Source organism: Triplophysa dalaica, chromosome 1, assembly GCF_015846415.1.
Source record: "Triplophysa dalaica isolate WHDGS20190420 chromosome 1, ASM1584641v1, whole genome shotgun sequence".
In the NCBI taxonomy this organism is placed as follows: domain Eukaryota; kingdom Metazoa; phylum Chordata; class Actinopteri; order Cypriniformes; family Nemacheilidae; genus Triplophysa; species Triplophysa dalaica.
In genome coordinates, this window is record NC_079542.1 from 4,031,070 (window position 1) to 4,045,773 (window position 14,704).

General features: G+C 37.3%; 1 protein-coding gene across 8 annotated transcripts in view; it reads right to left on the bottom strand.

Annotated features, from left to right (window-relative positions):
• myo9aa (myosin IXAa) overlaps window positions 1-14,704 on the bottom strand; it is a 98,035-nt gene that overhangs the window by 14,403 nt on the left and 68,928 nt on the right. For all 8 annotated transcript variants that reach the window (XM_056759499.1, XM_056759425.1, XM_056759278.1 and 5 more), the window contains 12 exons: window positions 13,500-13,566; window positions 10,082-10,210; window positions 9,959-9,998; window positions 9,738-9,860; window positions 7,245-7,325; window positions 7,036-7,146; window positions 5,557-5,679; window positions 5,273-5,422; window positions 3,351-3,652; window positions 1,672-3,057; window positions 1,420-1,510; window positions 1,053-1,250 (listed from right to left, as the gene is read on the bottom strand). In XM_056759499.1, the coding sequence (XP_056615477.1) occupies window positions 1,053-1,250; window positions 1,420-1,510; window positions 1,672-3,057; window positions 3,351-3,652; window positions 5,273-5,422; window positions 5,557-5,679; window positions 7,036-7,146; window positions 7,245-7,325; window positions 9,738-9,860; window positions 9,959-9,998; window positions 10,082-10,210; window positions 13,500-13,566 (2,801 nt within the window). The remainder of the gene's footprint in view (window positions 1-1,052; window positions 1,251-1,419; window positions 1,511-1,671; window positions 3,058-3,350; window positions 3,653-5,272; window positions 5,423-5,556; window positions 5,680-7,035; window positions 7,147-7,244; window positions 7,326-9,737; window positions 9,861-9,958; window positions 9,999-10,081; window positions 10,211-13,499; window positions 13,567-14,704) is intronic.

Below are 14,704 nucleotides of genomic sequence, written 5' to 3' on the forward strand. Positions count from 1 at the left end.
TTAAACTTAACAGTTTTTAACAAAATGGTCTAAAATAAACAAAAATTGAGCAGGTACTTCACCGTCCAAAATTGTCTCTTCACCCTACTCTGTAATAAAATGGTGGTTCCTAGGTTGTCGTGTTAATAAGAATAATTTTTACTTTTGAACTATTGATTAAAAATAAACAAAAATTGAGCAGGTACATAAAAAAACGCTGTCCGAAATTGTCTCTTCCCCCTACTCGGATTTACATCAGTTAGCTTACAAAAATATTAAAATAAGTATAAGTAAACTTAACACTTAATAAAAATATTATAGTAATAACTATTACATAATAATTACTAAAGTGGAAATGTTGTATTTTGATGGTAACAGCTATATTTCATTAATAAATAATTTAATATAATTGAATTCATGTAAAATATTTCATTAATTAAAAAAAAAAAATGGTGGTTCTCAAAGGTGTCATGTTAATAAGAATAATTTTAACTTAAAACTATTGATTAAAAATAAAAAAAAATTGATTAAGTATATAAAAAAAACAGTCAAAGATTGTCTATTCGCACTACTCGGATTTACATCAGTTAGCTAACAAAAATATTAAAATATGAATTAATAAACTTAAAACTTAATATAATGAATATAGTAATAACTATTACATAGTAATTATTAAAGTGTGAAAGTACTATTTTTATGTCAAGTTATATCAAAAGAACATTTTATATAATAAAAATGATGGTCCCTAGGTGTCAAGAATAATTTTAACTTAAAACTATTGACAGCCCCGATTTCACCAAACTAAAAATAATAATTAAATGATCTTACAAGTTAAATACTTTTTAAAATTCTCATGATATTTATACAGTATGTGTGTGCATAATAAAGCCATCACAGATGAGAATAGCTCTCCAAAGGATTCAGGGCATCTGCAGGTGACATTGATCTTTCAGATAAACAGAAAGTGTAGAAGCGTTCAGGTGGTCAGTAAGGGGATCTAACAGGCTCTTCTGCAGGAGTTAGCTGTAGAGAAACATCTCGCCGATGGCCCATAACTCCCACCGTTGAATTACCATTTCAGAGTCACTGTGATACGCCTCTAGCGCGCTCTCCTCTGAGTCCTGTTTAGAGAGAAGAACAGTAAGAGAAAGAGGGCTCTCCTCGTACTCTTCCTCCTCTGACTCCCCCTCTCCCGGGGGATTTGTACTGCGGGTCAGGAAGTCTGAGCGTGTCCGAGCCATGCGAGCTTTTTTATGACCCGGTCGGCCGACCTAATTAACCAAATGATAATTACACAAGAGAAGATGCTCCCTAACACATTCAGCCCTAAAGAACAACGACTTTCAATGTTAGCATTCATTCATTAAAAAAAAAGTCTCCCGGGGTTTGCGAAAAGATCTAAAGTGTCCAGTTTGACTGTTGTGAATATGTTCATCTCACCTCCCGGCCTTTAGTGGATTTGTAACCCAGGAGGTTTATTTCATTCTGGACACCTGGAGTTTTGCCTCGAGTATCAAAGTCTTTATCCGACCTACAACAATGTCAAGAGAAAAGAGACGGTTACAAAAAAAAACTTCAGGTAGGTTTCACTTAAGAAGGAATGAAAGTTAATGACAAGTTTCGTTCTCGTTCCTTTAAGGAAGGGTACAAAATAATTCTGACACCCCGGCATTGTGTCTCATCGCCACTCACTTCGAGAGGGAAACCTTTGTTTTCGGGGAAAAGAATATATTTCCAGATCTGTCGGTCATGTTGACAGTCTGAGCGGACGGCTTCTTATTTATCCTCCTTTTGGCTTCATGTCCTCGGGATTCCAGGGTCAGTTTCGGTGCCCATCCTTCCGGTACCTTTCTCCCATCCTTCGGCTGATATCTGACTTCTTTTTCTGGGACATGTGGCTTGGAAATGAGATCCGGCTCAGGCTGGGCTATGGGAGCGTGACCTCGGTGCAGGAGTGAACCGGTTCCATCTGTCCTTCCTCCTGAATCCTCTTGTCTGCTCTGCTCAATCCTTTGAAGCGCCTCAAACCTCTGCTTCTCGAACATGTCCCTCTCCAACTGAGCGAAGTGTCGGATGTGTTCCTTCAGGATGTCTTTCTGTTGCCGCACCTGCTCCATCATCTCCTTTTCATTCTGCTGTTGCTGATGTTTCTCTCTCACTTCCTTTTCCTCATTCAGCTTTTCTAGTTTCTCCAGCACGTACAGGCTGTTGCGTTTGGCCTGTGCCGGACTGGGCGGCCCGCTGGTCTGGACGGCACTGTCGGACACCTCGGGTAGCTTGGCGTCCTCTTCGCTTAAAAACGTCTCCTTCTGCATACTGATAACCACGACCATTGGTCTGCGGGTGGACTCCTTCCTCTCCTTCAATGGCTTACCGGAGCCATCCAAATGCGGAGCGGAGGAGTCTGTGCTAGACTTTGCAGAGCTGCTTTCTGACGGAGGGAGATAGAAGGTTGGAAGGGAGTTTTGTAATCTGGGTGGCTCCGGAGGTACACAAGAAGCGTCTGAGGGAATAATGTCGTGCTGATCTGGCACGGATGAAGGAGAACCCAGGTCTTCTAGAGGTGCATTGTCTTTGAGACACTCATCTACATTGAGAAGCTCTATGCTGCCTTTAGAGCTGTGGCTGTCCGGAGTACCCTGAGGAGTGTGAGGAACCTCGCTGACCATCTCCATCGACCAGCGTCTCTCATCCGACGGAGACGTTCCTCCGGTGGAGCGCACCTTCAGCAGCTCCAAGCTGAATTTGGCTTGTTCCAACTCGCGCATCCGTCGGCTCTCCCGCTTGGCCCTTGTCCTCTGGTTGGGGTCTTCTAGTGTCCGTGGTCGTTCTCGGATAGTCACTTCAGATGTTTGTTGCAGCTCCTCTTTCGTCTCGAGCTCCATGTCTTCCAAAGCTTCCCGTGCGGCACCTCCACCGGACACCTCGGTTTCCACTTTGTTTGTGTCTCGGTCCTTGTAGGAGTCTACCCACAAACTCAGATCCAAACCCATGACGGCACGCTCTTCTGTTAACCCACCAGTCTTTCCATTCAGCAGCCGAGTGCTTTGTAACTTCTGCTCTCGAAGTTCTCTAACTCTGAAAATGAAAGCACAATGAAAATCTCTTTACTGTACTGATGGAAGGAAAAGAAACAAGCTTGAAACACCAGTCCTGTAAGACAAGCACGTTGAAACAACTCCTAACTTTTCTAAGCAATTGCACTTTGAGCTGGCAGCTTATGCAACACTGATGTCGAACAAATCAGATTTGTGCTCGACAGAAAAAAGAAAGGATTAGAGTGCCGATTGGTTTGATCCAGACCTTTAAATGCTTCAACAGCTGCCCGTATTATGAAGCAATACGTCTCGGCAGAATGGGCAGTAACGTACCTCCGTCTCGCCAGATAACCCCTGCAGGCGGCTTGCAGGTGGATGGTGACATCACGCTGATGGAGGTAGAGCTCTCTGGCCCTGTGCCGTCTCCAGGCGGTCTGGATCCGGAGGGCCGCACGCCTCTGCAGACACAGCCTCCAGTTTCTCTGGATAATCACGGCCGCCTCTCTCCACAATAAGAGTTTTTGCCTCTCTCTGGATCCTCTCCAGGCCGACTGGATACAGACCGCTGCCCCCTGCTGGACGTCATACTCGAGCCTGTTGTCCGATTGGGCAGATTGACAGCTCCTCCACCAGTTCTGTAAGAAAAAACAGAATGAAGATCAATAGAAGTAAAACATTTGCAAAATTTTGTGGCCCATTTGCATTTAAACATTTAAATAGGACACAAAAGTATAATATAATAATATAATAGCAACATTTATACTTCCTTCACAAGTTCAGGATCACTTACAGTACTTGATCTTTATTTACATTTTTTCCACATTTTAGAATAATCGCAACCCTTTAAAGCATGAAATAACACTATTGTAGGAATGGGAATTATGTTGTGACTGAGAGTATCCAAAATAAATGAACTCTGTTATATTTTATATGACAAAACTCTTATATTTTAAAATCTTCAAAGTAGTCACCCTTTGCCTAGAATTAGCAAAATCTTACATTTCATCATCCGGTATCTTGAGGACTTAACCTAGGAAGCTTTTAAAACAGTATTGAAGGAGTTTCCATCTGTGCTAGACTATGCTTTTCATTTATTATTTGGTCCAAAAAATCCATTAAACAAACATAACAATTAATAAAAAGTTTGTTTACTGAAGTTAATATGTTGGCACGATTACATTTTCATTGATTCATACACCTTATGATTAAAAGATTTTTAGGATCATGAAACCTTTTATCAAGTGATACTACGTTCTTCGGCAGTCTTGTACATGCTATTAATTATTTAATTACATTAACATAATATTCAAGATTAACATCAAATATTAATGGAGTTAACATTGTCGCTGTGCTTTCGAAACCTCAGATGTCCAGTTTTGCCTTTTTCTCAGGAATTGGAAAAAAGCACTCTACTTTTTATATGATAAAAAACAATGTTGTCAAAGTTAACAAGCACTTTTTATTGCCTAGATATTTGCAAAACCCAGTAACAAACATAAACGGTGACTCATAATAGGATTAATGGCAACAATTACGATACAAGGTTTCATAAGAACAGCAGCGATAAACAAAATATTAAAAGACTTAATATTTTTTAGTAATATTTCATATAATAATGAATATTTATCCTATTTATATATATATATATAGTTATTTTATGATATAATATAATATATTAATAATGCTCAATATAGTCTATGTATAAAAATGTGGTGTGTATACTAAAAAAGATGACTTTAATAACCAAAAACATGAGATCACAAGACTATTTGTGATGTAAAAATGCATTATTTGAAGTCCTTAAATTCAAGAATAATTTAAATACAGAAATACAGAATTTCACACGACAAATAATAAATCATTTCAAAATTATTCTCTTATACTAAATGATACAAAAACATATGAAGAATTCAGATCCAATACTCTGACAACTGGAATTGCTGAAAGAGCCTGATAAGAAATGCTTGTTTAAGCGAAAATTCCCCTGATTTAGAGGGTTTTGCATCTGAACACTTCATTCTGTCATATTACTTATTTCCTGGTTTTCTGTGGACATGGTAACCCTGCATATTATTTAATGCAGTTTTACAGTTCTATTAACCGTAGTCACTATATTTATATACTGTAGCAGAAAATTGGTATGGTAAGTTTTTTGCCGTCCAGCTTTTTGTACCTAAACTAGCCAACAAAACCCACCAAACAAAACTGACAACGATCACATCAGGTAAAACAGTAAAGACAGATCTCGCACACACCTGTATGTGGCATGCAGCCCGTCTCATTCTCAGAAAGTTCCTTCTTTCTAGCAGAGCCCTGAAACGCCGCTGGAGATGAACAATCCTGCGCAGAACCTCCTGATGGAGTAGATCTTGTAGCCGCTGGCGCTCCACTTCACGGAGAAACACCTGGCACACGCGGAGGGAGATGTCACATGCATGCGGCACATTTTTAACAAAGAGAACCATAAAAGGACACTGCGTGTCATCCTAAAGGTATTAGAAAGGGGGAACGTAATTAAATCCCATGAAGTTGATCGTACCATGGTACGGCCCACTTGGGACCCTTCGGGTGCGAGATCCACCTGGCACAGGTAGCGTCTGATAGCTTCTTGGTTGGCACAGGTACCTTCTGGTAACAGCACGTGAAAGTGTCGAACAAAGTCCTGAGGGATGTTAGACGAAGACGTAAGATCACAATGAGCGGCTACTGTCGACGGCAGGCACACAATAACCCTACACATTCTGTGCGTGACCTGGAAGTGACATTTCTCATTAAGGTGTGGGCAGATATCAGGACATGAGCATCACTGTGAAGGTATGTCTTTATCTGGGGGTCTTATTGAAGAGCCAAGTATGCCGGGGGTGGACGGTCTTGAGAGGTAGATGCTGTTGTGTATGCAATTATTCCTGGCAAATTTCATTACGGACTACAGAGAGCCTCTGTGAAGTCAAGCAGTGCGTGTATGCGGGACACAGCGCCCAGACATCCACCAATAACAGCTACACCCACTTCATTTCACACAGGAATTACTGGAAAATACAATGCTGAGATTTTTTTTTCGAGGGGTTCGTTTAACTAGCTATGCAGTTGCTAGGGTGCTTCGGGTGGTCAAAGTGGCCTCTCTATGATATTCTTGCCATATACAAATAGTATAAATATTTCTTTCTTTACGCCATAAAATAACACAGCATTATGCCATTATTTACGACCTGAACATTTGGTACAAAGCACATATGATCAAAACAACCTGATGATGCTTAGACAACTGGAAATCATGATTTCAGCTTTGAGATTCCAGGAATACAGTCCGCCAAGAAAAAAGGAAACCGAACATGCCACACCTTCATATTTCTACACTTGTTCCAAACCCACGATTGAGTCAAATATGAACATTTTCTAGGTTATTTAAACCAACAGCTGGGCGTGTCCATATTTTTCCATACCATTGTTCACAAAAGAAGAATCAAGCTGAAAAATAATACATTGTTTCCCACGATTTATTTAAAATCCATGTGCCATCATAATAATCTTTAATCAAAATTAGAAACTTATCAGAATCTCTACTTTGCATGAAGCATTTCTCATGCCGTTACATTCAGATATAAAGAATGTCAGAATTTGGAAGAAAACACTGTTTCAAGTCGACTTCTATATTTATATAATAAAATATAAATAAATAAATAATATAATATAAACAATACATTTTATACTAATATTTTATAAATATTTACATATTTTATACTAATATATTTTATATTTATTAAATGAAATGTATAATAAGTCATGCAACAAAATAAAATAAAAAATATTGGGCCAGTGAATATTTGCACAATGTTTTCAATTCTGCCTGACGCTATGAATATCAACCGTGCACAATATCATTGACAACACCTTTAAATCAACTTAAAATCTGTGTAATTCTGCTGACTTCACATAAGTATTGTTTCTTTCAAAGCAGTGATTTTAGGCAATATTAGATAAAAGCTGTAACATAACTGCACACGCATGTGCTTCTCACCTGAAAAGTGTACTTGATACTGTAGCCAGATTGTCGGATACGCACAGTTTCCAGCATGCCCGTGTATCGAAGCTGCCTTAGAACCAGACCATCATTAAACCGCAGAGGGAGCTGAACAGAATCAAACATACACATCACAGTTAAAAGTGATTTGATGATTTAGATGATGTATAAACCAGATACGATTACACATTAAAATTGAAACACACCTTCTCTGCATTTGATCGTATGCACTTGACAAAATACGGCTCAGATTGACTGAGCGTCTCCATTAGCTTATTGAGAGAAGCCTGAGAGGAATAAAAACAACACGCATGAGAAACTGATAATAATAAAAACATCGTCACCAATCTATTTTTGTCTCCTATTTTAAATCTGAATAATTCTTGATCCCAGAACATTTTTTTAAAAACGAAATTATGTTTACTATGCACAACGTGAACTCAGGCTTTGTCTGCATTATTTTATCTGTCTGGACATCTAAAAACAGTCCAGATAATTAAGTCGAGTCAAAATATAATGATAAGCAATGTTGTATTTAAGATGTAAAATGTACCACTTAAGTATCTTTCACATATTTGTTTTTTATTTATACCAAAATAAAACGTATATTAAAATTTAATTATAAATTAAAAATACAAGATGTTAAAAACAAAAATAATTGTGTACGTACATTACGGTAAATTACATTGCGATATAATTGTTTTCTTTTGGTTTTGGGATGTAATACGAGTCAAGCATGTTCTTTACAGGGTTCGTGAGTTTGTGTTTCCATGTCCGTGTCTCTCTAGACAGGAAAAAAGGGAAAGCAACTATTTTGGTGGTCAGGAATTCACTCTTGCCTCCCGAAGTGAGCACAGCCCAGAACAGGATGTGGGAAGTGAGGTCATCCACACATTTGTGCAGGCTTTCTGCCAGACGGGCCAGAGATTGCAGACCGACTGCGTGTTTACCGCTCTCAGTCTCAATTTGACACACTACAGGAAAACCTAACTCTTATCCTACAGTGAGAGATGTCAGAAAACTAAAAATTATGCCACGTGTGTGTAGAACCTAAGAGAAATATGACATCATTTAATAAATAAAATTACACGGACGGTTATGTTCATACATTCTGTGGAAGATGTTCAACTAAAGAGCACATGTTTGGGCGAAAACAAAAATAAACTGCTGTATGATATCTTTTACGAGATTTTAAAGAGTTGCTTAAGAAAAACTAAAACTAAAAGACAGTTGAAGAAAATGAAATGTCGCAAATTTCTTGCCCATTCTTGGTGCTAATAAATCTGAGTTGTAAAAAGGAAGAGATTAATGCACAGCTACATGATTTAAAACACTCCCTAAAACAGACAGAGAGAGACCGAGTGAAAGAGAAAGAAAGCATGACTGGGAAAGTGAAAGAGAGTAGGAAATGCGAATTTAAGAAAAAAGTTAGGAATTTTATGTATTTCCGACAAATAACATCCTAAGTGGCGATTCACTTTTCGCGTCTAAACCCGCGCAGAAAACACGAATCGCGCAGCTTTCGCTTTGAAACTGTGCACACTCTGAAAAGTTGAACTACTGTATTTCCATCTCGATGCGGCGACGATGTTCCTAGAAAAATATTTATATATATATATTACTTTTTCCATATCGTGAAGTAAACCCGAGTGAAATGTCTGAAATGCGAAATTAGGGGCGGGACTTGATTTCATCCACCGACAAGTGATTGGATGGTTAAAAGGTGAAAATTTTGAACAGCAGTTTGCAATCTGTCAGTCATTGCAGCCTAAAGGTTAACGTTTTTGATAAAAGATTTCAAGTGCAAATGCATTTTTTTTAAAGAATGATAAATAATAAATTATTTATAATAAATACTTCACCACTATGTAAAACAATAAGAACAATTTTTAATTTCATGACGACTTGAAATGTTAAAAGTGAAAGGTATAGTTCACCCAAATATGAATTACTCGCTCTCTAGATGTTCCAACTCTGTATACATTTCTTTGTTTGGTTGAACTCAGAGAAAGATATTTGGACGAATCCTTGTAAGCCAACAGTGCTTGGTGACCAAGAACTGTTTGGTTACAAGCATTCGTCCAAATATCTTTCTCTGTGTTCATCAGAACAAAGACATTTATACATGTTTAGAACAACTCGAAGGTGAGTCAATGATGACAGAATTTTCATTTTTGGGTGAACTGTCCCCTTAAGACATTTTATACATGTATTCGGTTGTTTCACATGTGATGTGTATTGTATTGAGCCAGAATCCTTATTTTGACGTTTACGTTCCATCGAGGAATTTTTATATTGTTATAGTGATGAAAAGCTCTAGCTCCCCTACTTTAGATTTCATTATTAAATACAGAGTGCTTAGCGACTCGAAACGAAGAGGGTCACAAATATGGCATCATAAAACACAAATTACGCTTGCTAATATTTTAGCTAACATTTGATCATTAATGCAGTTGAACACATCACATGTTATTACTATATTACATGTTATTGAATAGATGAATACTGTATATAGTTACCTCACGAGCAGTCGAGTGTTATCAATTTCAAAGCGTTGGTCACTTTATTCTTGCAAAAATGTTCGGAAGAAAATATTTTTTACGAACTACTAAACCCGCCCCAAGAGAGTGAGCGACAGCGATTGAAAGTAACAAAAAAACAAAACAGAGACAGAATGGGAGAGTGAGAGAAAGACTGACCTGGAATTGAGCACTAATACTTGGCGGTTTCTTCTTCTTGTGGAGGTGCATAAGAGATTTCGTGATGCGATCGTGTAGCGTCAGATTACTCAGATACTTTAGAGATTTGACATCCAGTAAATGCTGCACAAAACCACAACAGGTGACATGTGTGAGGTCTGGCAGTTGATCAACGGATTTCATTTTTTTCGTACTATGTTGATACGTTACAGGATTCTTACCTTAGGTAAACTGGGCTTCATCTTGTAGTTTTTATTTCTCCTAGAAAACATCAATAACAGTGGTTAGATGCTTCCAGGAGCCTCTTATTAGTGATGACACTCAATTTAATATCGGATTCTCACATCAGGATGCCGTGAGCTCGCTCCAGGAGTTTACTGCTGGTTGAGTTGACAAAGATCCCATCCTCTTCACTCAGAGATCCAGCAGACGACAGACGGTTTTGTCTCCCGGGACGCCCGTTCCAGCCCTCCCTGAAGGAGACACACCAGCATTTTACCTTCACGCATTTACCAAAAGTGACTCATTATAACATTGTAAAAACGTGTGATCTTTGACCCAAAACCATGACCTTCGCATTGCTTATACGGGTGCGTATGATTCTTTATTGGCTACAGCATCCCTTTAAAAAGTATAACAAGTGGAAAGCGATAAATTTGTTCTGAGGTGTTCAGGAGAAGTGGAGAGCCGAAGTCATCCTCTCTTAAATATACAGGATTACATATTTAATATATTGACCATAAATATTACATTCTGGTCACATTATTAGCACAGTGTGATGTTGAAAGCAGTTCTTTTGATCTCTACTAGATTTGCATTTGACATTGTGTTATATGATTATTACAGCGGCAGGAAAAGAGAATATCATTTACAACCTTTGGCATGCCAACAGTTCTAAATCTTCTCCTTTGAAACCAAAGCAACTTTCTCGGCTTTAAAAGCCGAGCTAATACGTTTTACTGGACACATTTTCTTTCTGAAATGAAACTTTATTATTTTACTGTCACTGTTACATAGCTGCTTTGGTTTAAAAACTGGGCTCCATAAATGTCGGCCTCACTTCTTTTATGGCCTCGTGTTGGAGTTTATCTAACTGTTCAGCCGAAGATTGAAATGGACACGGAGGAACACGTCATGATGTGAAAGCAGTCAGATCCAACATCTGCGAGAATAAAACTCAGCCCACGCTGCATTTATCATCATAACAGACGGTTCGCTAACATGAGGTCATTTAATCTTCTGGCAAACGTCATGATGCTGACAACAGGGACTGTAAATAAAAACACTCACATGAAGCACCTGAAACACATTAGGAAAACTCTGTTTCAACTATACCAAAAAGCGTGTAGTAACCACAGTTTTACCACAGTAAAAGTACAGTAAAAGTAACCACAGTTTTACTACCTTAAAAGTTTAGTAACCACAGTTTTAATACGTTAAAAGTTTAGTAACCATGTACACAGTTTAACCATGGTAAAAGTTGAGTAACCACAGTTTTACCACGGTAAAAGTACAGTAAAAGTAACCACAGTTTTACAACCTTAAAAGTTTAGTAACCACAATTTTACTACGGTAAAAGTTGAGTAACCACAGTTTAACCATGGTGAAAGTTTAGTAACCAAAGTTTTACTACGATAAAGTTGAATGTCGATAGTTTAACTATGGGAAATGTTTAGTAAACACAGTTTTACTACGGTAAAAGTTGAGTAACCAAAGTTTTACTACGATAAAAGTTGAATGTCGACAGTTTAACTATGGGAAAAGTTTAGTAAACACAGTTTTACTACGGTAAAAGTTGAGTAACCAAAGTTTTACTACGGTAAAAGTTGAGTAACCACAGTTTAACCATGGTGAAAGTTTAGTAACCAAAGTTTTACTACGATAATAGTTGAATGTCGATAGTTTAACTATGGGAAATGTTTAGTAAACACAGTTTTACTACGGTAAAAGTTGAGTAACCAAAGTTTTACTACGGTAAAAGTTGAGTAACCACAGTTTGACTATGGTAAAAGTACATAGAAGTATCCACAGTTTTACTACGGTAAATGTGTAGTGACCAAGGTTTTACCTATGGTAAAATAATAGCTTTATTGGTTTAACTAGTAAAGTGTAGTAACCACGGTTTTACTATTGTAAAAGAGTTGTGATCAAGGTTTTACTATGGTATAATAATAATAGTATTAGTGGTTTAACTAGTAAAAGAGTATTCGCCAAGGTTTAAACATAGTAAAAGAATAGTAGTCATGGTTTTAGCATGGTAAAAGTGTAGTTAACAAGGCTTTACTACAGTAATATAGTAAAAGAGTAGTAGCCACGTTTCTATATTAACAGAGCAGTAACTTTGGTTTTATTATAATAAAAGTGTAGAGACCATGGTTTTACTGAGGTAAAGGTGTAGCAACCACAGTTTTAATATAGGAAAAGACTTGTAACCACAATTTTACCATAGTAAAAGTACCAAAAGTGTAGCTACCACAATAGGAAGTGTGACAACCATGGTTTTATAACAGAAAAAGTGTAGTAGTATTGGCTTTATTACATTAAAAAAGCCATAACAATGTTTTTTCTTTCAGAATGATTAAAATTTGTATTCCATAGCTTTAACAAAAATATAATATTATTGTTGCTAAAACACAGTCAATTTGTGGTAACAACGGTTTTTCTTCAAATAAAACCAAACAACTATGGCTCCTCTAGTTAAATCAAGCTTATTTTTCATTATACGACAAAGAGGCGCTGCAGCTTTTGGCCTTCATTTACTAGTGAAAAGTAACCAACACTACACCTACACCAAAAAAATAAAAATGTGAAGAAAGGAATTTCTTTGTTCTTTTGTCTTATTTTCCAGTCCTTCATTTTGGTAACAAGATAAAAAGGCAAAATGTGCCACAATAACCTTGGTACAAGTTCTCAGTGTGGATTCTTCGAAAATCTTCAAGATCTCTACATTTACAAACGCCACTCGTATTTGTCACCCATGACCAATTTATTCCCCAACCGAGACTGCCGAGCAAACACGCAACCTTTTGTCCCCCAAACAAGAGGCTACACAGTGAGGAAAGACCTCCAGCTGAGGCCGACGGTTTTCTATGCGAGAGGGTCAATGAAGCATGTGCACGTGAACCCCGCAGAGAACAATTACCCATCGGCCTCGGGCCCGTCCTCCACATGAGCAAATATCTCCACTGTGACATCACACAGGAAGCAGCTGCTGTTTCCCTGCGTTCAGAGATCTCTTACTAACCCAAAAAGTGTGTGGAGTTGCAAAACACATTAGACAGACTATACGGTCCAACAATAGAGCCGTTGTGAGTTCAGCCTCTGCCACTTGTTCTGGATATCGGGGCTAATCTCTGTGCCATTTGGTCATTAAGAAAGCATGAAGCCGGGAAGGCAGTGGGCCGTCCGCGGGGTAAATGTGCAGTTGACGCGCCAAATCTACACCCACACGGACAACTTAACAAGCCCTGTGAAGAGTCACCGGGGGTTCAGCATGCACGCTTCATTCCCTGCACAGTGTAAAACTACTGAAAGCATTTCAGAAACAAATGAAAAATATCCTCAGAGATGCCAACAGAAAGAATAAAAACTCAATTCCAACTCAAAGGAGTTCTTTCTTTCCTCCCTTGAACTCTCTGTATTGTACTTGCAGTTTCCTTGAAAGGTCATTTTATCCGAGTAAACCACACTGTGTAGACAATATTCTGCGTTTAACTGTACGTTTGTATTGTACAGTTATGTGTCAATTTGAGATGCTCTTACCGTTGATTTAGCGCGTTGATGCCTTGAAGATCAGACAGTGGCACACGATACCGGTTTCTGTTCACACCTGAAACACATCAGAAGTCATGTGCATCGGACTGTGAGATGACCTGATCTCAGTATGACAGTCCTGCGGATCAACATTAACAGGATGTGATTCATTCTCGCGGTTGGGAAAAATGAAATGTGAATTCGATTAGAGGTGAATCACTTGATACATGCTTTTGTGAATCAGTTAAATTTTAATCACACACGCACATACACATACAGTAACACACCAACAAACAAAATTAAACCCTGTCAATGAATTAGAACTCAAGCTACATTTTTTATATTTCTGTAAAATTCCATGTAGACCATGAGTTTGTGTTACACTGATAAATATTGATCTTTTACTATTTTGTACTTTATACTATATACCATGTATTTACCGTAACAATGCAAAAATGTGAAAAGTGCTATAGAAATACAACTGAATAAAATATTTGTATTGTTATTGATGCACATAACTCATGTTGATTAAAATGTGTATATTTTGTTTATTTATTCTTCTTATATAGCTTTTTATATTAACAGTTAAAAGTCCTACAGAAAAACAATTGCATTTAATATTTTTATTGTTATTGACATCTATAAATAATAATGATTACATATACTGTATATTTAACATTTTATTTACATAGATGCTGTTTGAGCTCAAATGTTCTGTAAAGGGGCTATAGAACAATGCAAAATCGTGAAAAGTAATTTACAAACAATTTAATTATTATTTGTACTATTATGGAAAAGCAGACTGCTGAAATTTTTGGATTTTAACTTGCACTAAACATTTTGCAACGATGGCTGTTTGGTTAAAATCATAGTTCCTCGGATTGAATGAAATCAAGCTTTCAAGCTTTTTACAGCAACTATACTAATATCTCTAACAAAAATACAGCCACAGAAAAAATTTGGAAACCATTAAAAAAATGATTTAAAGAAAATAGTTTAGGTAAATTGATCATTTTGTTTCAGTCTTTGAACTACTAACGATATTTCTTCCAAATTTCGAATAAAAATATTATTTCTATTTGCAGAAAATGAAAGCTTGAGAAAAGCAGAAAAGATGCTCTGTCTTTTTCAGACCTCAAATAATGCAAAGAAAACAAGCAATATTAAGCAAAACATTAGTAATATTTCTAAATGCTTTTAGGAAAATCGAAAAA